The sequence below is a fragment of the Telmatherina bonti genome (assembly GCF_933228915.1).
Source record: "Telmatherina bonti genome assembly, chromosome: 18".
Taxonomy (NCBI): domain Eukaryota; kingdom Metazoa; phylum Chordata; class Actinopteri; order Atheriniformes; family Telmatherinidae; genus Telmatherina; species Telmatherina bonti.
The window spans coordinates 20,730,992-20,758,038 of NC_136616.1; the positions used below are offsets into that span (position 1 = coordinate 20,730,992).

Sequence of the window (27,047 nt, forward strand, 5' to 3'; positions counted from 1 at the left end):
AAAAGCAGACGATGCAATAAAACAAAAAACAAACTGAATTGTACTTCCTGTATGAATATCAATGATTGGCTGCAGAGATTCATCACTTTTCATCATGATAATCCTCCTCAGCAGCTTTCAGCTCATTGTTGAAGATTTAAGGTTGTGATGTTCCTAATTTGGCAGCAGGCAGCCGTTTCCATGTTCAAAAAATAAAAAAGCTACACAAGAAAAAGGAAAGAAAATGGGGGTTGAAGGTGAAAGCAGCTGAACAGGATGGTGAAGACAAATCCAAACACTATTTTTTCTTGCCTTTGACATGTTTGTCCCAGCTTGTTGCTTCTGCCTAAATGGAAAAAAAAAAAAAAACGAACCACACAATGAATGCAGTTTGGAGGTTTTCTAATTGTCACGCTGACGTGAAATCTGATCGTTCAGAGCTGATTTGTTGTTGGACTCAGAATACTGCAAGTTCTTTATTGAGGTCAGACTGACAGAACATGAAGAAAGACGATGATCAGACAGTAAAAAGCCAGAAACATGCACCGTCGCTCTGACAACAGAGCACACTTCGACATCACACGCACCAAATATCAGACATGGTAATATCTTCTTCCACGTGTGTTGTCTTCTTCCTGGCGGCGTGGCCGATGCATCAAGCTGTTCCACTTCCTGCTTGGGAACAACAACCTTCCAACTTTCTCTCACGTTGGCTGCCCCCGTTTCCGGGGTGTAGTTATATAAATAAAATGGATGACATGACAAAAGAAAAACACAAAACTTCGTTCATACCTCCACTTTTAAAAACATGTACATGCATCATGGGCCAGATGGGCGTGTCAGGTAAGGCCATCACAGTAAGTGGCAACATGAAGCAGCCACCTTGCTTCAAAGTCACTGAGCAAGGCACTGTGGCAGATCTTATCACAGGGGGGGAATTGAGTGGATTTAACACTTGTGTATTTTCTCCCCCCCCCCCGATACAAGTAAAACAACATCAGCAGCAGGATGCTTTCCTCCCTGTGGAGCGACACCTGCTGGGTCCGTTCATCCCTCCTCTGCTGATGTTTCAGTGTCCTCATTTGGATTTTAAAAAGTGTCCAGATGTTGCTTCGGCTCTCTTTGGACAGCTGTGAAGTTCAGGAAGAAATGAAGTCAGACTCCATTAAAAGACATGAGATGGAAAGCAGCGGATGAGAAACCAGTTACCTGGATTTCTATCGCTTCTCCTTGTCCAGGTTCTCCATCTGCTCCTGAAAACAGAGAAATAATTGTTTGTTGTTGCGTAAAATACAAAGTTAAGGGGATTTTCAGTTGGAAAGGATTTGTTTCCTTTTTTTTTCTTGAGCTTTTCTCTTCCTGATCAAACAATCTGCATGAAAAAGGACAAACACACAAGTTGACATTATAAAAAAAAAAAGAAAAAGAAAATGGAGCAAACATGAATGTTAATGAACGTAATGTTTTCTCGCCCTACAGCAAACATGTTCAGGATGCTGATTCAGTAGAGCCGGATGGGTAAACAAAGATTAAAAAGGAAAGTCTGAAACGGAGGCAGAAATCCTCCAGTTTACTAAGTCTCTGCATCAGGATGAATTTCAGCTTTAAAACAGGAACCAGCTGTTATAAACACAGAAGGTTTTTTCAGAAAGTACAAAAAATATTTCAGGTCACTTCCACAGAAAGTTTAGAGGCGGAAAAGAACATAGATCCCCAACCAAACCCATCAGTTCTGAAATCAGACAAATATTTAATTTGTACTTATTTTATTGTATATTTATGGATCTTTTCCTTGAAATGTAATTTTGTTTTAAAAAAGTTTTTTTTTGTTTTGTTTTTTAAACAGATCTTTTTTTTTCTTTAACCCATCTTTCTATTAATTATGAAAAGGTTTTCTATAAATGACTTTGAATGGTTGTATAACAGGCCCGACAGCAGCTTTAAGCAGCGTTTCTACCTGGAACTCACACTGAGAGGAACCAACAGGACAATGTGGGTAAGAGTTACTGAAAAAAATTAATCTACTTTCTTAAAAAAAAGAAAAAACATCACCAAGAGGATTGGACCTAAATGTTTAGCTGTTCAGAAATTTGTCTCCAAAGTATAAAATAGATTTTTTAATTTCTGGATTTGGATATGTTTACATTTATTCGTGGCAGCATAAGTCAGTGCATTGTTTGGAAGTGATCAGTGTTGTTTGAACTAAAGAGGCTGTGGAGCAGATAACTGGTATTATTAAGACTTTTCTTTATGAAAACAACCAAAATAGTGCCACGGTGAGCCCACCCCTCTCCCAGACTACTAGACAATGCTTCAATCACCTCTCAGAGGATTCTGTAAGCATTATTTTTTTCCCTCAAGGAGGTTTGTGGCAGAGAGGAATGAAGTGTACACCACGAAGAGGCTTGAAAACTATCATTACAATACTTCAAAACTGACTTCTGATGGAAAAATAATAGCCTGAAAATAAGCATGACTGTATATTTTAACATTACATGCAATTATCAAGCACACACCTCTGATGAGAAATATTCAGAGCAAATGAGTGCACAGTTAAAGTAGCTTTACAGCCATCTGCATTGCACATTTTCTGTCTTCTTGTACTGCTGAAGAGGAAGGATAAGACATTAACTCGTAGCAACGTCGCTTTTCACAGTAGAGGAAGAATTTATGATTTTCTCAGTCCAGTAAACAGTCAAATCAGCCACTGAGCGACATGTGGACAATGTTTCTGATCCGCATAGCAGACAGAAGAGCTAGAGGTGATAGCTGGGCTCTTAAGCTGCAGATAATTACGTTTTTCTGATTTTACTCAAGTGAGATTCATCTACTCCATTATAGTCAAAAGATGGAGTGACAGGAAGCAAAGAGGAAGCAAGCTTTAACAGAGTTTTTTCCTTATTTTTCCTAACTTGAAAGAAAAGGTGTGTCTGCAGAGAAACATATCTTGGCCCTTTTCCGTTAGTATCAGCTTGTCTCAACTTAAAGCTGCGGTAGGTAATGTTGCTCAGACATTTTTTTTATACTCTAGGTGAAGTGGTTCCTCATCCTGGTGGTAGTCTATACATTTTGTAATCATGAACAATAAGAAATATAGTTAGACCCTTTAGTTTACTGTAAATCTGTAAAAACTCTGACCATTGAAAAGGTTTGGGCCGAATTGAAGTTGTTCATTTCTGATATTCTGTGAAGCTTCTTCACAGCTGGGAAAATGCAGGAAGGATTTCCCCGACCCGGATTAATTTATTTGCCTCATCCCACTAAACAGCCGAGAAAGAGAAAATCGTTGGTGGAAAAAGCTAGAAAAGAACTCAGAGCACAAACTTCTGCCACGGCCTTTAAAAATTCCTGGATCCGAATGGTGATCCGGATCACCACCAAAATTAAATCAGTTTTTCCTTTTCCAACAACTCCTGAAAATTTAACTAAAATCCATCCATAACCTTTTGAATTATCTTGAACACAACCAGATAAGCGCCGGTAAAAACATAACCTCCTTGGTGGAGGTAAAAAAAAAAAAAAAAAAGCCTTGGATCATGCAAGGAGCAAAACAAGACAGGATGTCACTTTCACATCATGCTAGCTCCCCACCATCACCTACCGCAGCTTTAACTCGCCTCGGCTCAGTTTATCGGGTTTTCCACTCAGCTTTTGTACCCGTTTGCCGGTACTTTTTATGCATCTCCTCATCCGAGGTTCTAAGCAAGCTGAGTCGGGTTGTGTGTGACGTTGCCAGACTGCATGCAAGAGGTCAGGGAGTGACATCACTGGAAGAGCGACTCCAACTCGCAAGTTGTTTACATTACGTGACAAGCAATGGTGCAACTAAAGTCTGTTCCGTGGTCCAACTCTGAGGCGGAGACATCTCTTTGCTTGGTTGCTGAGGAAAGGATACAGAGGGAACTAGATGGAGCAACACGAAATGAAAAATACTAACAAGAGCTTTCCAACTCAATGACTGGAAGTGGTTCCAACAAATGGATATAATTTATGGTCAGCGACTGGTGAGCTACAGACCAAATAGATTGCCTCTAGGTCAGTGTTTCTCCGTTCCGGTCCTCAGGCCCCCCCTTCCCTGCCTGTTTTAGACCTGTCAACAAGCCCTTTATTTCATTCAGGTGTGTTAAAGAAGGGTTGCCTGTAAAATAGGGGTGAGAAAATCAACTTGAAAAATAAAAAAATGTGGATTTTTTTGTTTCACAATTTTAAATAATATTAAATATATTTTTTTTTCAGTTAAATAAAATGAACCCACCATAAAATTTTTTTGTCATTTTTATTGTTTTTATTGATCTTTTTACTTGTCTTCTTGGGCGTTATAGCAACAGAATGATGGTCTGGCTACGGTGTTGTGTTTTTTTCCTAACTGAAATCAAGAAAAATGACGAGCAAAAAATAGTCTTTTTTTTGGTTTGTTTTAAATCTACTTAAATCAGCAATATCGAAGAATTTTGAGAATCGCAGTTTCAATCGAATCGGCACCCAAAAAATCGTAATCGAATCGGGACAAAAGCATATCTTCACAGCTCTACTATAAAACATGCAGGGCAGGGGGGCCTGAGGACGGGAACTGAGAAACACTGCTCTAGATCCTGTGTTGTTACTAGAGCTTATCGTGCACAACGCTGACATCACACCGATTTCACACAAACCATTTTAGACCTGGTATTAAATTGTAATGGAAAAAAAAACAGGACCAAGCTGAGACGAGTTGAGGCGAGATAAGTTGAGACAAGGGTTAGGGTCATACTATACTGACACTAATGGAAAAGAGACATCATATCTTGCTCGACGAGTGCAATTTGATGAGACCTCAAATTTTTTCAAACCAAAATAATAAACATATCCTATTAAAACCTTATTCTTCTGAGCATAGAAGTTACAGAACCTGAGTAGTGAAAGAGTTGAAGATGCGCAAGCTGGGAAGTTCAAGCAGGACAACAAACTGAATTATGCATATTAGGAGCAGCTGAGAAAGACTCACTTTATTTTTTTTATTCTGCATTTTTCTTTATACAAGTTAAAACATCTGAATGTTGATGTGCTCCAACATTTAGTTTGAATGTCTAAGCCCCAGCTGCCTTCTTGTAACGGTTCCAGCTTCCTGTATATCCATAAGGTAAGTGTTGCGTTAGCCTGATTGAGTTTGGCAGATCATTTGTTACACAATACTGGGAGCGCAGAGAGACCAGCTTTTACACAGCTAGAGAGAGAAACGGGAGTGAAATGACAAACCTGCTGGGACTCAGACGTCGTGCGGCTGGGGGGTTCCACCGTTGTGGGTGTTGAAGGGACGCTGCCGTTGGTGTCTAATACTAGCAGAGTCCGTCGCTCCTTGGGCTGTTTTTCACACTTTGTCACACGAAACCTGGTAAAACAAATAAAAAGCTTTTAAAGGCTGGTGCATCCTTCATACATGGTGCATGATTTTATTTCAATATAAAGAATTTATATTCTATTTCAAATTATTTGGTTGCAGTTTATTTTTCTAATTATGATCTTTATATGGCATATAGAAACCATGCAAACAGATGAGGCTGATCCCTCCATTGACATCTGCTTCTACACACAAACACTCCTGCTTCCTCGAACATGACAGCCCTCTCAACCACCCACCCACTCCAAAGCACGCACACGCACACACACGCGCACACAGAAAAAAAGCTTTAATTATATCAGCAAATTAATATTCGTATCCAGGTCATGCTGACCCTCTGCGCACACGACCATCATTTGAGTGTGTAAATGAAAAGCTGCCTCTCTGCATCCCAATTAGGTCTCTGTAGGAAGCTAAAGATGAGAAATCCTGGCAGTGTGACAGCAACGAGGCCGTTTCCTTCCCAGACTTCACTGTCGGACAAAGTGATGCTCTCTAATATACGTTTAATAAGTTACGGATGGAAACGGGTGATTTAACTCTAACTGAGGCAGTCAGCACACTCATTTCTTAACTCAAACCTGTGGTCCCTGACCCCCCCCTGGGAGATGGGGGGGTGGTTACAGAAAAGCATAGTGCTTGATAAGGATTTCACAGTACAGATCATGTGTGATTGTTGAATTTAATGCAGATTCACATGAAGAAGAGTTGCTTCATTTCCTTTGTTAACCTTTGGATGTTTCATTCACATAGAGCCACTTTGGAGCCTAAAAAATTAGCATTTTTTTCAATGAATGAGGGTCACAAAAATCTGCTGTCTGAAACATTTTAACATCTACTCTTAATCAAAACTAAAGCAAAAAAGCAACAAAAAAAAAAGACTGGTGTAGTAAGTTGTGCATCCAGTCAGGTTTCATCCACATACTGCAAGGCTTGGTGAGGTCAGTGAGCTGGACTTTTTCTGCACCACAGGCATTTCTGCAGCAGAAGCCACGAGCGTTTTGAAAGATTTTTGGCTCTTCTGTCGGGACTGAGGAATGTGGGGGGTCAATTTGGCTGGGTGCGTGTGTCGGGGAGTCTTCGGAATGCGCAACATGTAGGGTGCACGCTCCAGGGGTGCATTTTGACACTTAAATATTCAGCATCCAATAAGTTAATGAAGGAAATCTGAGAAACACCCCGATGCAAATTATTTGTCAACATAAAGCATCGCCTCAAATGGCCCCAGAGTTATGAAGGGCGTTGCATGTGGTAGTGGGATGGGGGAGGTAGGGGAACCACTGGGTTAGGGTTATGATCACAGCTTTTTTTCTCACATTACTTGCTGGTAGTTTCATGAAGGAGGTTTTCCAAGGACAGTCGGTTGGAAACCACTGCCTCAAACAACAATGGTGGAAATGAGTTTCCTGCGAGGCTGTGGCGTGAAGCTGTTATTTCCTTGTTACTGCCACCAAGTTTAGTGGGAACCTCTCCTGGTTAGTGTACCTTTGACAGGGGTCGCACCACTCAGCAGGACAAGCACTGAAACCTCGGTTTTCTCAGGCTCCACCGTCAATTTTTGGTATTTTCCACATCAGCAGTCTGGTGCGACAATGCACAGCAGACTGTGTAATTAAAAGAAGATTCTTCATGGATGATTATTCAGAGTTAATGTTTGATCGTCGCCTCGGACGAGTGTTTGATGCCTCTCAGGAGAACACAAGGTATTAATTAACCTTTGCATTGTCTTGTATAATTCAGAGCAACATTTTAGGCTGCAGAACAGCGGCAGTGAGTTCTCCTTTTTAGTCATTAACCTCACACATGTACCTGCCCACGGCCAGGACCGTGACTTCTCCGGGGTGACTGCGGCGTTGCTCGGACTTGCGGGCCGACGGCCTCCTGAACAGCGGCCATTTCTTCTGGCTGCAGCGTGTGCAAATGTTCTTGTGGCCGCCGGGGCCTCCAATAGTGTGCAGGTGGTTGCAGGTGTGTTTTGCAGCTCCGGGGGGCGCCCTGGGCGACACGGGGGTCAACGGAGGGGTTGAAGAGCTGATAGAAGTGGGGCTGAGGGGAGGACTAAACACAAACAACCAGAAATTAAAGATTATTTAAAGACTTTAAGTGCATAATTTAACCCCCCTTGGCTTCATTAATGATTCTGTTATCTTGCATTAATTCTACATGGTTGGCACAAGTGTTTAAACCAGGGTTGCTGCTGAAGAGCTGCTGCCTGTCTTGGCAGCACATATAATGTAAACCAGCCCCTGAACAGTAATTATGCAGCAGGAAAATCTTTTATAGGCCAGTAACTGTTAGAGTACCAGGCTACGAGCAAATATTAAATCCAGAGAAACTTCACAAACTGGCCATCGACTTTCATTTAATCCATTTTACAGAGAAAAATCAAAGCTTATTCTGTTCTGCAGAGTCCCTTTTAATATGGCCCATCACTACAGAATGACATTAATATTTCATGCATTTGCGTAATTACTGACAAGCTCCGTGAGAACAACTGTTCATTGATCATTGTTAAGGTAAGAATGAGAGCAAAGTTCTGTTTGGATCAGATATCAAATATAAATTACAGTGCAGATACTGTTTAATATTATTCTGACAAATCCAGCTTTTTTCATTATGATCATCTCAGAACTGCATTGAGACTTTAACTGGGGTCGGCTCACTTGTCTGGTTTCAACAAAAAGATATAAACATGAAATACACAGTAAATGTGTGTATATGATAGCCATAACAATGGTTGATTACTGACCCAAGCAAAGGCTGAAGGACTAAAATCCAACCTGCTGCGCTCTGCTGCTCATCACCGTCTCCAGATATTTTCTTTTAAAAGATTAACTCAAACGAAAAGGTCGCTATAGTCTGAGAATTTCACATGGATATGTTTATTGCAGTTATGTATCCAGAGCTGAACACGTCCACAGCAGCTATTAGTGCCTGTTAAAAAGTTGGCTGAAACATTACAAAACTGGCCAAGATGGGCAAAAACTAATAACCTGAATTTTGAGCTTTACCATCTTTTGTCCAGCTGCGGAGATTTCCCTTCAACAAAGTTTGGCAAAAAGTTAAAAAATTAATTGAGGAGATGGCAGACTGATATATTTATGGCCAAAAATGGGAAACCTTTTGAAAAACAAGAAAGAAACTCAGTGATTTTTGTCCAATTTTTATTATTTATTTGTAACCTATCATCATCCTTTTTTTTAAAAAAATCATTCTAATATTTACCATACTAATCATTTTTATTATTATTATGATTATTTATTATTGTTCTTCTTCTTCTTATTATTATTATTAATGTTCTTATTATTATTATTATTATTATTATTGTTCTTCTTCTTATTATTATTCGTAGTAGTAGTAGTAGTAGTACCCAACCATATTTCAATCATATATCACTGTTGCAGAACAGTATTAACACCAGCAGGTGGCAGTATAGGCCTCCTTTAACATGGTTGTAAAGGACCAAGATGAAGCCTCATTAACTGTAACTGGAAGCAAAATTCCCCCCCCCAAAAAAAATCACAAATATCTCCAATCACCTTTGACATATTCAAAAACAGGGAAAAAGTGACACTTTGAAGTGTTTTCATCTGAAGGGAAAAGATTTTCCTCAAACCAGTATGCATCATTATTCATCATGTGCATGTATAGTTAGGATTCCTGATGAGTAGAGGTATGAAACATGAGTTTGATCCACAGGAGGAAGACAGGACATGAAGTAGACAAGATAAACAGAGTCTTTAGAGGGGCGATGAAGAAGGAGGGACTGAGGGATTGTGCAGAGGTGCTTGGCTCAACCACCGAGGAGAGGTGAAGTTAAGAAGCCAATCTGGCGAGGCAGATAGCGAGCCTTGGCCACACTACAGTCACTCTGCTGCTCACAGCCCCTCTTCCACCCTCTATTCCTCGCTCTTCCTCCTCCTCCTCCTCTCAGGCCGTCTTTCCGCCTCCATGTATTCCATAAATCACCCCAAGCATTGCCCCTCTTTCCCTCCCATTGACCATCTCTAAGTGAACGATTGGCAGGCTGCCCATCCTGCCTTTGAGAAGGAGAAAGATGTGGAATGTAACAGCCAAAGGAAGAAGAAGTACAGAGAGAAATGAACAGAATGAAAAGAGTGATGAAAAACCAAAGGGATGAAGGTAGCGGTAGAGGGGACTGAAGAGGTAAGACACATGAAAGAAACTATGAGCGCCTGTGTGCCATTACAGACTTTGTACTAAATTTTCCCTTTTCTTGTGACCAAGCATTGCCAAGGAAACACTCCTACTAGTTATCCCTAATAAAAAAGAACATGTCTCCTCTCCAGCTGCTTTCCTTCCATAGTGATGTGTAGCCGGGAAAGGAAGATGACAGCCAGAGAGAGAGAGAGAGAGAGGGGGAAACATAGTCCACTAACTAGATTTACTTTGACTCCTCTACTGTCACAAGCGTCTCCTCCTCCAATCTGTCCATCTGCCAAACTCGCTCTCTTCTTATCTCAGAGGCAAAGAGGCACCACAAGCGCTCGTGCTCAGCTCATTACTCTCAACAGACAAATAGCAGGAAGACGGCTAAAAACGCCCATTCTGAGGCGGCTTAAACCCTTAGCATTTACTTTTGCATTTAAGGGTCTTTTTATAGTGACAAGCAGGCAGCCTTTAATTTGAAGCCATTTAAATATGAACCTCTGAAGTCTAAAATAAGGGTTTATAGATTTTATGTTCTTAAAAGGAGCATGCTAATTAGAAGTGAGCTAATGCTGCAGCTAACAGTGGACCAATGGCTGAGCAGTCTGCCTCAAATTGACATTTCTGTTCTAATATTAGTGGATTAATTTTTGGTCATTTGCTGTATACAGTGTATTTTCTGAGATATTTCCAGATTAAATCTACCAGTTTTCCCAGCTAATATGATAATCGTGTCTGCCTGCTTTAGCCACCGCTGCTAGCTAAATATTAAGCTAGTTACACGAGCAGATGGAGAACTCTGCTCCTACCTAATCTTCCCAGTCAATTTAATGGGTTTTAAGTCATACACACATTTTACCAGTTGGATTGATATATGCAAAGTATTGGGGTCCAAAAGTAACACCTACAGAGAGTAAAATCAATAAGTCGTTCCAAGCACCATCTGGTGGGGTTTTTTTTTTCTGTACTCGGTTATAATGTGTCCCTAATACACGAAGTAACTTATCCTTAAGATTTCCTCAGTGTTCATAACAATTTTCAACCAAATCCAGTTCAAAATCAGCTTAAAAGTCACAATATTTGGAGCTTTTTTTGTTTTTTGTTTTTTTTAAAAACTTTAAATAAATCCAATAAAGAGCAGGACAGAGTGTGTTAGTCTAAACTCTACACATAATGAGAAAATAAAAGTGTAGCATTTAGATAAAAAGTACTCTTTAGCAACTACTGTAACTACTGGGACAATTAGCCAGCATGCTAAGGAATAATACATGGGACACTTTGCAGTTTTTGGTGCCTTTAAATGAAAAGTTTTTGCTTTTTTATAGCACATAAATCAGTTGTTTACCGTTTAGTCAGGATAAACCACTTAACTAATCACTCAATCTAGCAATTAGTTTATTTGCAAGTAAATAGCTTTCATGGTATGGAAAATTAGAATTGTTAAAAGTTGTTTTTTTTTTTTTGTTTTTTTTTTTTTAATGTAGGCCTACTACTTCTGTGTGACAAGAGCCAGAAAGCAGCAAATCCTCAGTGGAAAAACTCATTTGAGTCCCAAGAGATGACTGACTATAAAGACAGAATCGTCCAATAATTCAATCTATAAATAAAATATTAGAACTGTTTTATATTTACAGTTATAGAACGATAATGTGGTTTGGCAAAGTGCCAAATAAGAAATTATGCCAGCATCTGCGTGCAACATGGTTTAGTAATCCCACAATGATCTCATATGTGGTACAGCAGCAGTTTGGCAAATGTCTCCAGCTGCTTGCCCTCAATCAAACCTCGCCAATCTGGACAAGAATCAGAAGAGAAATGTGGCCTGATTGCTCAGACAGTTCTTGTCCTGCTCTGTGTTTACAGCTGATTCACAAGTGACTCGAACAGACTGAAAAAGGAGGGCTATGCTGCCGCCTGGCGAACGAGGTGATTAAAACAAAGGGCTCTTCATTTAAAGGAAACTGGACAAAGACAGACAGCCTTTTTAGTAAAACATTGATTTTCTGTTGACAGTAAAATGAGGATACTTACCCATCTGATTCGACACTGTTCTCATGAAGCATGGCTTTCAGGGCATCCGAGTTCGCTGTGGAAGAAAAAAGGCAGAGAGGCAAGAGAGGAGGAGGGAGATTAAAGTGCCGTGAGAACGCTTCGCTGACTTCAAAAGCAGCAAACTTATTGAAAGATTGCTACAAATGATTAAATCTTTAACAAGATTAAAAGACACATTTGCATAAATCACTGAACGGCAGTTTGAGGCGATTATTCTGATCCAGAAAAAAGATAAATAATAAAACAAAAAATACTTGCTGCAAAATATGACTAAACATTCATGTCAACGTTCACATGCAGGGAGGTTTTTTTTTTTTTTTTTTTTTTTTTTAGCACTTCTCACACCCATCAACAACAAGCTTGAGCTCGTAGGCAAAGTAACATTACCAAACCTGACAGCGCAAATTTACATTTACATATTTTGCTCCTGGGGGAACATTTTGCTGACATCGTCCCCTGATGCATTCACTGACTGTGCTGCAAGTACACAGATAATGTAAGGAACCAGGAAGCAAGAAATGACTCATGCAGAAGATTCCTGGACTGATTTCACATAAATACTCAGACGTCTGACTAAAAGCATTGCCCTCCTCATCACCCTGCACATCTTTCATATCAGGAAGAAACCACAAGATGTTTCAGAAGCACCTTCCTTAGATCAAGTCGTTTTTACACCTCTAAAGAGATGAGAGTAAGTTCTTAGAAAGGCTTTAGGGTGATTTCAGTCTTTTAAAAGGGCTGGAAAACACATTTTCTTATCAGCATTTTCCTCATCATTTCTTTCCTGAGAAGGTCACAGCAGCCATTACATTTTCAAATTATTCACTTCTTCATTTGAACTCCTCCTACTGCTTTTAGCCTCGGCACTTTGTGAGGGAAAAGTAAGGACAGACATGTCTGAATGTGGCCTGGAATAATTTCCTTTTAAAATGCATTACAGTTTTTTCCCAAAGGCCATTTCTGACTGACTTACCAAAGTGTAAACAAATAAACTTGAGCTAAACTCATATTCTTCTGGATTTAGTCAGGAATATTTCTTCCAACCCCAGCTTTCTGCCTGACAGCAGCTGGGTCACGACCCAGCCATGCCCAAAACTTCCCAAAGAGCTGCGACTACTGATGTTTAGTATAGCGATTTTCAACCTGGGGTCCGCAACGCTTTGACTGAGTATGTGTGTTTGTTATAAAGGGCGAATAAAAACCTGCTGTACAACAATATATTTAAAACACAATTACTTCAATATTTCTTTTAAAAGCCTACTTAACAGGCCACACTCAGTTTAGGTTCAAGCCCTGTGTGGTTTAGGAAGTTTGGTGAGTTATAGTAGTGGAATAGTTCGTGATTATCCTGGTAAACCTTGGTTTTTCCTGCACCGTTTCATTAATGAAGCATGTTCGATAAACACCACAGTGCAGATGATTCATCCCAATTTTTAAATAAATAAATAAACAAGGCAATATGTTGACAGTTACGCCAACTCTTTAAAGCGAGAAAGCACCTTTTGTGGTAAGAAGATAACTAATGATAAAAAGAAAAGCCAAGGTTTTAGCATCTAGCAATATTTTTTATTCCTGCAAGTAAGGGACTGGATACGACACTGCAACACAATAAATGTTCCTGAAATGATTCTCAACCCTCCCTCTGAGCTATGTTTTTAGCTCAGCAAAGCCTTTCCTAGTTTAGCTTCATTCCCTGATGAATACCAGCAAATGTGGCTGGAGTGCAAAGGCTGAGTGTCTCATGTGGGACAGTAGAGGGCAGCGTTTCATCTGTCTGCTTATGACTGCTGCATGCTCAGCATGTCCCTCTGTTTTTGTTTTTCTCTTTTCTCTGCTGTTGAAATGGAAACGTCAACAAGGAATATTGCACCATGTGCTCCAGATGAACATAATGTTTCATTTATTTCTGAAAATCCGCTGTTTATGTTCAGGGTTGAATGATCAACAGGGCGTTAAAATATACATTTGTGTTGTATTAATATGAATATATGGTCTAAACTGAACTTTGTCCCTGCAGGAAGACGGACACTGAGGTATGATTCACAAATACAGGACTCCCACTGCCATGACCTTAACTCTCACTACGAGAGCAGTGATGAGTCAGCTCATGGGACAGATGGGGGGGTAATGGGCAACCGCCGACACGACTACACTTTCTGTGTGTGTCACAATGTATGTATTAGTCATCCTAATGGTTTGAAGTGCACAGCTAATGTCACATTTACAAATCAATGCTGATTGATGCATTAGATTTAAGCATAGTTCAGCTGAAGTATTACTTTAAAACTCTTATATTTAGAAATACAACAAAAATGCTGAACCTCATTTGTGTTGCTACTTGTGATTTACTACCATAATTCAGCTCAAGGAAATGATTTATTACCCCATGTTGTAAGTAAAAGCAATAAGATCATAAAACGGCGGCTGTAACTGTTGCTTAAACCTGGTGGAAGACAACAATTTAACTTTTACACTTTGTGTAAATTACTACCACCACAAGTTTTGTCTCTAAAAATCCCAACATAGCTGTCCAGGAGATGAACTTCCACTCAAACCCTTAATTCCTGAGCCAAGCTCTTCCAAGAAGAGCTCCGTACAAACACACCAGAGCTCAGACTCCGGCCCTGACTTCCTTCCTGCCTGCTGTGTGAAAAGGAACCTTCCCATACAGCATACAGAGTGACTTCAATGGAAGGGGGCAAAATGGGGTCAAAGGGGGGGGGGGAAAATCCCACTCAAATCCAGTATTAAATTGTAATAAAAAGAAGCAAAACTATCAATGTGGGGAGACTGATTGGACACATACCTTCGTTTTTCATGATGTACTGGACAATGTTTCCAACTGTGTCCGTGTCGCTGAGGGTGTCATTTAGTTCTGAAAGCACAAAAAGAAACACAGCAATAAAAGTCAGTTAGCTTTGACATAACAGACACGTTGACAGCATCAACGTCATTCAGGCTGCAGTTTAGCACACATCAGTGATGGAAATCAAATACAGATGACAGGAAACACAGAGTAACTAATGCAGCTAAACTGTTCTGTTGTGAAAGCGCTTCCAATTCAGGCTCAGTAAATCTAAATTAGAAATAATAAAACAGTTCGTCTGCTTTCAGTTCTGGGCGGAGAGGGCTTTCCCTTTTTAATTCAGAGCTACAAGAACTGGTCAAGCGTGGGCAATGCTAAGATTGAAACTAGAATGAGGAATTTAAAATAACCAGACAGTCTGAATCTAATCAAATCAGCAGCCGTGATCCAGCTGAGGCCACTTCAAAATATGACTAGCAGCTTGAACTATGGGGCTTGCAATGGATCCGTTGAGTAAACACATTTTGACTATAGTAGAGGCGGACGCAAGCAGATCTAAGACCGTAATTACAAAACAGGAAGGAATGCAATGATCCTGCTTTGCAGAGTGACCTGTTCACACAACCACAAGACAACAGGGTGTGATCAGAAAGTAATCACAACTTCCTAGATAGGCCGTAATGTTGCCTGAGTGGAGGGGGAGGAGGATGCATGCAAGGTGAAATATCACATTAAGTAAGGGATGGTGGATTATGCTAAATACTGGCACACAGGTCAGCGTCTGTTATCAACACAAACACCCACCATGACAGACCTGTCCAGTAAAACAGATGTTTGTTGTGACAGGAAACTACGCTGGTTAAGATAGGAAAGTAGAACAAACAATGAGCTGTCGGGGTGCGGCAGCTTTGTTTGATACATCTGTCGGTTTGTCATATATATTTCATAAGATCTATCGCACCTTTCACAAAGCACGGCAACTTCACGCAATATTAAAGGTAAGATATTTATAAATGCTCTAAAACCTGTAAAAGCACATAATTACCTGCATGAATCATACCTATACACTTCTAAAGATTCATTCTTTGCAAAAAAAAAAAAATATATATCAGTTTTATCCAGTAAAATGGTGACACTGTAAGCACAAAGCCACAAAAAGTGTAATAATTAAACCAGTTTCAGCACTGTGAAGCAAAACCTCCACTCAGTACACACCCATACGTGGCTTCAACTTCCTGGAGTTTCCTGTTGATTTCCTTCTCCGTTTTTCTTAGCAACTGATAAACATAATAATTACATTCTCAAGAATCGCCTGGTACTGATGATTATCAACAGTGATATGCAGTTTTAACTGTATAAAAAGGTGAAATGGGAATTTTATCTATTTTTTTTTTTTTTTTTTTTTTTTTTTTAAAAACGGGAGCAAGCCAAGAGGAAATCTGATCTCTGTGAGAGTGGACTCGCTTAACTAGCGAGGTCAGAGCACAAAAGCTCTGCGTTTGCCTTTGTTTCGACACAAGAGAGACAGGGTAGGGCTCCCTGATAACACGCATGCAAACGCAGAGACATCAGGGTAAAGTTTTCATGGAATTACAACTATGTCATGCTGATGAGGATTTTATATGAAGTCCTGCAGTGGTCAAGATTGAATTTAGCCAAAAATAATTCTAATGAAAGAAGGAAAGAACATCCTTTATAGGATGACTTGGTTTAAATAAAGGAATGGAAGACTTACAGCAGGATGGATACTACATTTACCATGTAGACATGTTGAATCACACTGAAAACCAGACAGGGGTTCTCTGTATAACAGACTGGCGTGAACGACACCACAAATTCATACCAGTCCTCACATCATAGTGTCAGCAATCCATTCTTTCCATGACATTTCTCTTCTTCCTGACATAACCCAGAGCTGACCTATTATTGATGTAAAACATCTGCACAGCTCACCTCTCAGCTTTGCATGACAGATAAAGAATGGGGAAAGACTGAACAAGGAAACTCTTGTGCTGAGATTTTCACCTCTCTAAACAACTCCAGTCAAAGTAAAATGTCCTGCTTTTCCTGCTTCTTCAAAAAGAGAGGATCTCTTTCTGTGAAGTAACATATAAATTCTCCTCAATATAAGATCTCATTCATAAGAGTTTAACATATTTTTTTCTGTTTGTTTAAACAAAACTAGAGAAAAACCAGTAGCTAGTGGTTTTCTTATCGCACCAGTTTATTATTATCTGCACCTGTGTGTGCCAACTCATTAGATTCAGGAATGTAACTGAGGCCTGCAAATGCTCAGGGGCAGGTGAAAGGACCCAGTGGTCTTCTTGCTGTATTTATGACCTTGAGCTAACTCTTACAAAACTGAAAAACAGAAAACCTCAGTGAAAACTTAGTCAGGAACTGTGACGCAGCCACATCACAAGAACGTGGTTCTTAATATCAGTTGATGCCTTATCGAGATAAGAATGTCTTGAGTTGCATGCTGCTGTGAAGCAAAGAGGAAGAGAAAGTGAAAAACGTCCAATGCACCATTGTAAAAGTTTGACCAGTGTAAATAAACAGATATATTTGTTTTCGCAGTCTACTCTAGTTCTTAGAAAGAAAAGACCTGAATTTGCCATTAAAATCTCATTTTTTTTCTATCATATCTTTCTATGATATGAGCGCTCAACTTGTACTGACTGGGTTTAATGGTAACATTGCCACAGGAAATAAATTATGTACAAGTGGAATTAGTACAAACCGTCATCCATCAATTTGACATGGGGCCATTTTTTTATATTTAGCATAGTGCTAAATTAAGCAACTCTGAACCACTGGTGTCATTGCATTAACAAACCTAAATACTGATAGCTTTACTTTTACTAATGAACTCCAAAGAAGTCCATTGCCTTTTGGGTTTTTTCCTGTGCTATCTACTTTACACAAAAGGTTATTTTTCTCTCCCACACACGATCCTACTCCTGAGTTAGTGCTTTTACAGTGTTTGAAATCTAGATGTTCTCAAGCACTGGATTTAAAAAGAAAGACACTAGAACATTTTGCTTTATTTAGAGAATAAAACATGCATACAGAAAACAGGGTTGCTTCTGCGAAATGCCTTTAAAATGTACACTATGTTGGGTCATTTACTAGTGACAAGCAGGCAGCCTTTAATTTGAAGCCATTTTAATCTGAACCTCAGACGTCTAAATAAGGGTTTATAAATTTTATGTTCTTAAAAGGAGCATGCTCATTAGAAGTGAGCTAATGCTGCAGCTAACAGCTGACCAATGGCTGAGCTGCCTGCCTCAATTTGACATTTCTGTTCTAATATTAGCGGATTCACAATAATATTTCTTGGTCATTTGCTGTATACAGTGTATTTTCTGAGATATTTACAAATGAAATCCACCAGTTTTGTCAGCTAATATGATAACTGTGTCGGCAAGTTTTTGCCATCACTGCTAGCTAAATATTAAGCTAGTTACACAATGTATACTGTATAGGTGGGACATGGGGGGGAAGATCTCAGAGAATAAAAGTGCCATTTTAAATCTATTTTGGTTTCTTTTAAGCAAGTAACTTTTATAAAAAGGAGTGGTTTTTTTCCCCCCTTTGAGGTCACGTCACATTTTGAGCAGCCCATGTAAATTTGGCATTTCACCTTTTTAGCTGCCACTCCTTCAGACCTTATCAGTCGGGTCTTTCATGCTGGTGCTTTGGGTCCTCAGTGCAGTTTTTCACATGGTTGACTATGTCATTCTTTTAACTTTTAGACTGAAGCACTGGGTCAGGATTTCAGGGACAGTTTTTACATGCTTTCCATCCTATATGTCTATGGTGTGGGGGGGTTTTGGGACCAACTTTATGTTCAGTGTATACTTCCCTGATATAATTTTTATGCTGACACACAGATATACTTAGCAGTTAAAGCTTCTGCCTATGGAAAGTTAAGTGCTCTAAAAGACTGCTGGATATCAAACACTGGCCATCTGAAAACTTCCTTCAGTTAAACTCAGCAAAAATAGAAATAATTTTAATTGAATCCCAGCAGATGGCAGAATTTCCGTTCCCATCTTCTGGGTCTTTAATAGATTAAGTAACTTGAAGTATAACTGATGTGTCCGTAAAGCGCCCTGAGATGACATTGTTGTGAAGTGGCACAATACAAATAAAGCTTAATTGATTTGAATATCTAAAAAACAAAGCTTCCACAGTCATGTTATCATCACCTTATAACTTATTAATACGTCTCAGATAAGATTGTTTTAACTTTTAAAAGGCACAAAGGTGATTTAACATGCTTTTATTTCTTCCCAGCTGGATTATTGAAACAGCATTTTTACCAATATTAACTAAAAAATCCAAAGACAAAGACCAGACAGTTAAAACTACTGCTGCCAGGAATTTAACCAATTCATTCTGAATTTTCTATATCACTTAGTCCAGTTCATGGTTGCGGGGAAGCTGGAGCCTATCCCAGCAATTAGCAGACAGGAGGCGAGGTTTAACCTGGACAGCTGCTCATTCCATCACCTAAAAACAAAATTCACACCCAAAAACAGTCCTAGGGAGAATTTAGAGTGATCATCTAACCAAAGGTGTATGTCTTTGGACAGACATGCAAACTCCACACAGGCCCCAGTACGAACCTCCACCAGCTGAGACTCAAACTAGCAACCCTCTAGCTGTGAGGCTGTGGTGCTAATCACCATATCACCGTGAAGCCCTCACACAACACAGACTAAAATCTTTAAGGGTGACTTAGCAGCTTTTCAGGAGCTCTGGAAATAAATGCTACATCCTGCTCAGCAATGCATATCTGTAGTTACCTATACGAAGTAAATGTAACATTAAAAAAGGAATAACATTAGGGAATAATTTAAGCAATCAGCGGTTACATAACATTACGTTCATCTACGTAACAGTCACATCTGCATTTGAAAAACAAAAAGACCAGATCTGTTTAGCCATAGTACATTATCATAAAACCTCAGTTTCTGTCTTACCATTGCAAAAGTTTCCTCACTTGCACATCAACAACACACCGATATATCGACCGTAGATCTATTGTAAAGCACAACCAGAGCTTCTGTTCTGTCAAACAAGTTTAACGTCTTTCTTCACAACAACTTGGATTAACTTGAATCTGCCTGAGTAATAATCCCGGGTATGTCACGTGAAAACAGTAGCTGACAAAAACCAAAAACACACAGCTGCAACAGGCATAGTAATTTCATGACACTGATCTTAGCTGTTTTACATAACACTGAATGAATGAATTAAATATGTCTGCACAAAACACTTTTTTTTGCCATAGCTCAGTGCTTTTTAAAGTGACTCTTCAAATTCCATTTATTTCAGTCTCATCCGCTTACCTCCACCCAGCTCAGGATCCCTCTCCTCTTCTTCACACACTTCCTCATCCTCCTGGGCAGTGGTGCACCGATAGCCCTTCCTCTTCAACACGTGACAGACCACCACTCCGAGCAGGCCCAGAAGAAAGAAAGCCGGCACTAGCACAAAGGCAATGTAGTCTGGGTTGCCTCCAGTTTCAGCTTTTCCAGGACCTGTGGTTTGCCCTGCTGCAAGATTTTTAAAAAAAAAAAAAAAAAAAAAAAAATGGATGATTTATTATTGTTTCTTTTTCATTTGAAAAAGCCGTTATTGAATCAAATGTTGCTGCAACAGGACAAAGAAAGAAAATAATTATTTTCATCACTGTCCTTGATAGCAACCTGATATCAACAATGACTCAGAGGACACACATGAGCTCAGAGCAGAGCAGCTGAGGAGATTTAAACACTATCAGAAGCAACACAGCGGCACTTTCATGTCTTCTTCCTGCATCAGCCAAGATTTTCTGGCCTTGAAGTGTTTAATTAGATGAAAGGTGCCCCCTCTCACAGCTTTGCGGTCTCATTTGGAGTGACAGTTGTCAGCTTCTATTTTACTGTGGATTTCTCTGCGAGTACAGATCAATTAATCCTGTTGGGTTTGCACAAGTACACAAACCAAGCCTTTATTTAGCAGGGTTGGGTATATCTGAGGGAACTTTTATAACAGACTGGAACAAAAAGAACAAAATCAAATCTTTACCACTGTAGCGTGAGTTTCACCTGCTTTCACTGCTATCTAGCCAATCATAAAGGGCTAAAGTCCACAGTATAGCTTCCACAAGACCCCTCAGAGGGGTATTCTGGGAGGACTTCATAAGCTCCACATACTGTTCAATCAATGCAATAACTAAAGAGATAGATTAAAGTAAAGAATTTTATTTCTAAATAGAGGTGGGGAATTGAATCGGACAAAAAAAAAAAAAAAAAAAAAAAAGGGGGGGGGGGGGGGGCGGGGGAATCGAAAATGTGGATAATTTACTTCACAATTTTAAAATAAATATTTTTGTTTAAAAAAGAAAAAAGAAATTTCAAATAAAAATAATCCATTATAAATTTAGTCATTTTCATTGTTTTTATAGTTTTTTTGTTTTGTTTTGTTTTGTTTTTTACTTGGTCTCTTGGGCATTTTAGTAGCAGAATGATGGTCTGGCTACTGTGTTTTTTTGTTTTTTTTTTTATAACTGAAATTAAGAAAAATGATGATTAGCGACATTACATGTTGTAATTTAAATCGAACAGACCCTAATGATTTCTCAGTTCTTTCTAGCTTATAGATGAATGAGGTTACTTGGGAAAGTAGCATCTTTTATACTTAAGAATCAAAAATCTGTTTGAATCGAGAATCAATTCTGAATCGAATCGTCGCCTCAAATATTGGTATCGAATTGCTGTTAGATTCACACCCCTACTTCTCAATATGTCTGGCTAATCTGTTTTGATGCTTTCTTTGATTTATGAGTTTTCATTCCAAATCTAGCATTAGTGTTAGAGAAACTCATCGTCCACTATGACAAGGCAAAATTAAGGAGCTGACTCATCGTAGCGATCAGTAGATCCCACAAATTCTCGACGGAGACACTCTTATTGTTCAGTCTGACAGCCTAAGAAGAGGCAATGGTACACAGCTCAGAAGAGGTCAATGTAATGTTGCTTAGCAACCACAATTATCCAAAACCAAAGATGTAGAATGTGGCAGTCATGTAAGAAACTACCAAGAAGCAAATAAATGAAAAAGCTCCATACTGGGACAGAAAAAACAAAGGTTTTTAAACATCTTATTGTTTTGTGGCTGTATTTTTAGTATGCTATACATTCTGGATGCACTGCCATGATCATTGTTCTAAGACAGTGATTTATGGCCAGCTAAAGGCGAGCAATCCTGTGGCAACTGCTGTCGATGGATCACGTGAAGCATTCCAGCAAAACACACAAGAGGGCTTTTGTCTCCATTTCCGTGTATGCAAACTGCAGCAGAAGTCAGAGAAAATGTTAAAATGAAACAATAAGATGGGCACGGCGGTGAAGTCATGCCACTATAATATTTGCACTTTCGATATGTGCTATAGCACAGCATGTATGGGCAAGTGTTTCCAAATACCTAACAATGTTGCTCCCATGATGCATGTGGGGATTTGTGCTGCTCCATTGTCCTGACTGAATGCTGCATCAGACTGAACATCATCTGTTCAGTGACCTCCCTGTGACCAAATGAGTTTCTGCCTTTCTAGCAGATGACATCAGTGACGACCACACTTTTAGACCCCCCCCTGCGTAGCCCCATGCCTCTCCAACTGACTCACAACCATCCTCGGACCAATTATAGGACTGTATTAAAAGCATTAAGAGAGATTAGACTGGGAAACAGGTTGAGGAAAGTCTGTAAAGGGGATTCAGAGTCAGAAATCTCAAATAAACCACAGTTGGATGATATGCTAGATGAAATGCTAGTGTGGATTCATACAATGTTTATTCATCCGGTAATTCATAAAGCAAGGAAGCACAAAAGGTCATTTTCATTATCAATTCCCACAACCCAGCATGACTTCTATGAATCAACAACAATATGATATTGTGTCACGTCATTAGAAATTCTCTCATGTCGTAACTTTGTCTTTTTTTTTTTTGTAAATGTTTAATTCAACGTCCATTTTTCATTGTTACTAGTACCAAAACTGGTTTGTTATTTTAAATGAAAAACCTCCATTTTTTTTTAAAAACCTGACAACATCCAGACTCAGATGTAAAGACCTGCTACAACTAGACTGATCTACAACCCAATAAAACTAGACACATTGTGACACAGAAGGAGGAGGACTTAAAATCTAAATCATTTTAATTCTAGGAATAATAGTAATTTATTGAGGTTGCCAGTATTAAGATACTTTGATATAAAAAGACTGTATTAATTCCCAATTGGAATGACATTGCAGCAGTGTATAAAATATAAGAAATAATAGTGACTATAGTTGTTGTAAAAACCTACTCCAGTAGATTTATCCAGTGTTTTTCAACCTTTTTTAAGCCAAGGTACATAATCTTCATTGAAAAGATCACAAGGGACACCACAAACCAAAAATGTTAAAAAAAAAAAAAAAAAATTAAACTCTGTAGCCTAAATTAACAATATGAAGTGGTTCTTTTCAAAATATCTTTAATAAGAATTCATTTAAAAAAAAAATAATTTTTTTTTTTTTTTTTTTTTTTTTTTTTTTTAAATCAACATTCATATTTCTACTCGCTCGGTGTGAAACCTGGGTCTGTTCGGATGAACACAGAGCTGTTATGTAGACCAATTAGTGACATTGGATGATTTCCCATGTGACGATCTCTCAAGACACACTATTGCGCCACAGCACAGTGGTTGAAAAACACTGGATTTACCTCCTGCCCCTGAAGGTGGAGAAGCCTCTGGTTGAATACTCTATAATCAGTACAATGTGTAGAGATGTGCAGTGTTGTTCATTATTTTTTATCAACATTCATCTTTACAAAAACAGAGGTGTCATGAAGAGTTCCCAGCGATATTCAGATCTCTCCCAGATCAGACATGAAAGAATATGATGAATGATATGTAAAGTCAACATATGGTTGCAAGAATATCAAATCTTTTTTACTTTTTTTTATTTGGTACATAAAATGACTGTGTTTAACTACTGATATACCAGTTACTCAAATTTTGTAGGTGTTTAGCCACACCTTAAACCTTCTAAGTAATGTTAGCTAATTTCCAATGCCCCCTGTGACACAAGTCAGCATGTGTTTGGGGATGAATGAATGAATGAATCAATGAATGAATGCATTTGCATTTCCCACACCGCTGCCGGTGAACAGAGAATAATAACTAGTTCAGGTTTTTCATTTCATTACATCTCTATCTATAAGAGCCAATGATTTGTAGGTCATGCTGGTTTATTTGTGTGGAAGGACACATATAAACAAGCATTGACATATAGAGGAAGAAGGTAAAATGCAATTTTGTCAAAAAGTTTAAATACCAAATATCTAAACTTTTTACTTCTGTGAAGAAACCAGTTTAGACCTGTTTTTAAGTGGCTGGTCCTTACTCACTTACACAAAGTAGTGGAAAATTGACACAATCATGATAAAGGTCCACAGATACTTATTACTTAAACATCCTTAGTGGTAAACTGCTCAGATTTGACAGATGACTCATGTTTTTTGGGGAAACTCCATCCAGGATGAAACTGTTTAGCAGACTTGAGAATTGTCATGTAGACATGGAGAACTTGACTTGCCATATACAGTGTTTGTACCCTAATCTCATTGATTTGCATGTCAATTGGAGAAGGCAGCAAAGTATTGCTGAAGCTAACCTTGTTAACCAGTCTTTCTACATGCTTACACAACCATATCCTTAGAAAACACATTCAGAGGACAGGGGAGTCTGAAAAGGAGCTACAGAAATCACAGCTGCATATTTCATATAAAAAAAAAAGTCATCAATGTTCATTTAGTTTATTTAGACTCAGCTTCTATGTGTTGATTTCATGTGTTTTTTATAAAGAAAGCGTAGCCACCAGCTGAAAACCTTTAGTGAAAATTAAACATGCGTACCCAAGTATTATGTTTCCATCAATGCCAAATGGAGATGAAGGAAATAAATATCAACAATTATGCTACTTTTCACAAATTGAAATAGCACAAGTCTGGTTCTGAACGAGGTTTCTTCCACTGCAAAGAGTCTTTCTCTACACCTGCTGCCCTGTGCAGGAGACAGAAACTTAAATGGGATCCATTTATACACAAAGGACTGTCAGAGGTAAGCATCTGATTGGGCTGATAATGTCAACTTTTTCTGCAAGCAGAGGAGGAATTTTGTAAAGATGAGCTATTCCAGACTCAAGCCATCAAAAACAACTAATAACGTTCTCTCTGAAAAGTAGAGGCTCTCTCTAATCCTATATGTGAAGGAGCATTTCTGTCCACCGTGACAAAATCTTTAGGTGAAATACCATCTGCAGCTCAGTGCATGATCTATTAGTCAGCGTTTTTATTGACCTATTTAAATTTCCTGCTGAGAAATTCTATCAACTCAAATGTTATTCCAGTCTTAACATCTTCAATCACAAAATGATGTAAAATCAATCTCTGTATGAATACACAGAAGGAAAATAGTCTTGTTTGCAAATACCTCAAATAAAAAAATGTCACAAGCTTTTTCAATCCCTTCTACAGTTTGTCTCAAGTAAAAACTCACCACAGTTTGAAAACTATACTTCACATATCTAGCTAAATCAATGTAGAACATAAGATGAAAGGACATCTCAGAAAAGAGGATGATCATGTTCCTTCTCACTGATATAGCAGAAAAACTCAGCATACAAGGAGCTAATTGTTTTTGAAGGCCTAATGTGAAATGTTTTTCCTTAGTTTAATTTAAATTTTAATCAATCTCCAATTTTATCAGTGATATCTCTGCAAGTAACACACAAGACAGAGCAACAACAGATATAGCGACATGACTCTAAACTTTCAGTTGCACTGAAATAGTAACCTGACACTTAAAAGGATCTAACTCAGCTTCTCTCCTCCATTCACTTTTACAACATTGTCCATCTGCACACTGAACTGGAGTCAAAACATTCACTCTAATCTCTCTTCTCTACCAGGTCCTTCCAAGACTGCGTTGACAGTTTTACCTGAGCAAATGTAGATTAGAAGAAGAGAGGAACTCCACATGTCAAGATAGTAAAAAGCAGGATGAGACCAAACAAAGGTTCTTGAGGGTTGCTGTCCTGATAACATAAAAAGGCTCAGTTCATCTGTGGTTTCCCCATTTTCCCCTCATTCAGGAAATAAATATGTTGCATTGAATGGAAAGCAAATCTGCTTAATTACAAAGATGGCACTGCAGCTGAGGTTCTTTTAACTTAAAGTTACCATCTTTACAAAACAAGTTGGCACATTCATGTACCACAAAGCTCATTCTGTTCCAGGTGTCAGGAATCGTTCTTCTGCAGATCTATCTGGATCAGTGGTGACACGTTAGGAATCAAACAGCATGCATGGATCTTTGCCTCTGGTTTTTAGGTTTTTCCTTTCTTTATCCTCCTCAGCCTGCAAGTGACAGCATCTCAAGCATGGACTCTTAAAGATGTAAATGCATCTTTACACGCATTCCTTGCAATATGTTTTATGTGTCTATACTAACTGAATGAGCATACAGTCATCCCCTTTCTTCTGCGAGCCACAGAAAATGGAAGTGGTTCCAGCCTTTTACAAAGTACAATGACAATTAGATAAAAGTGAACTAAGTGTTTCCTGAGACAGAGTCACAGACCTGTGTGTTTCAGCAGACTATATGCATTGTAAACCATTTATCATTGCTAATGAGATACGTAATGAGGCTAACAGACCACCAGAGTCAATGCAGGGTTTAAATGTTAACTAATAGCCTGATCATTTGCATCATGTATCAACTGATTTTTAACCTTGGATTACTAAATGCTTAATCAGAATCTGAATATCTTAAATGCTCTTAAATAACATGGCAACCAACAAGCTGTAAAGTAAAAATATTTGCCTACTGTCATTCTTGATGACAAAAAGCTGAAAAGCTTTCCTAGAATCACGATCTGCATTTCAGCCATTAATCAGTTGATATTATTATTTGAGGTGCAAATAAACCTGTTGTCAATCCAATAAACCATTCCAAATAACTTCAATTTGTCCAAGCTGTTTAAAGGTTAAGTTTTAAAAGAAGCCACATTTATATGAGAGGAGCAGACCCAACTTTCTGCACTGTTAAATGGTCAGTTTAGATTTACTGAAACATTTTGTGCATTGAAAAGTTGTAAATCTGATTTTAAAACGGAATATAAAATAGAGATAACATATTGCATATAATAGAAATTATTATAAGTGTTTGTGGTTTATTTTTAATTAGAGGCATTTTTCTTTCCTTCCACGTTAGCTTCTTGATCTCTTGACGAGATTCTGTCACAGCTCCCCTGAATACTTGGATGTCCAATTAATTCCCATACGTGGTCACATATCAACATCAGGACTTTTCAAATCATAGCAATCTCCCAGAAGAGGCGTTTAATGTCAGAAAATGTACAGTATTAACAACTGTAAATGTGCTACGTCGACTTCGTATCCACATATGAAGAGGAAAAAGCTGGGAAACTCACGCGGAGCGGCGGTTGAATTGGCCATTGATGGAGCGGACCGGAGCTTGCCTGAAGGCTGTCGTTAACGCGTCAGACAGGCGACTGTTGGACCTCTGGTCAGATCTAACACTGGAAAAACTCAACTAAAG

General features: G+C 38.8%; 1 protein-coding gene across 1 annotated transcript; it reads right to left on the reverse strand.

The window, feature by feature from the left end:
- Nucleotides 1-777: 777 nt before the first annotated feature.
- Nucleotides 778-27,047, reverse strand: rell1 (RELT like 1). Its single transcript, XM_079257973.1, has 8 exons — nt 26,920-27,047; nt 19,745-19,951; nt 14,385-14,453; nt 11,558-11,612; nt 7,166-7,414; nt 5,215-5,347; nt 1,189-1,232; nt 778-1,109 (listed from the first exon to the last, which is right to left on the reverse strand). Exons 1-7 carry the CDS (start codon nt 26,942-26,944, stop codon nt 1,197-1,199), a joined length of 774 nt encoding a protein of 257 aa, XP_079114099.1. The 5' UTR covers nt 26,945-27,047; the 3' UTR covers nt 778-1,109; nt 1,189-1,196.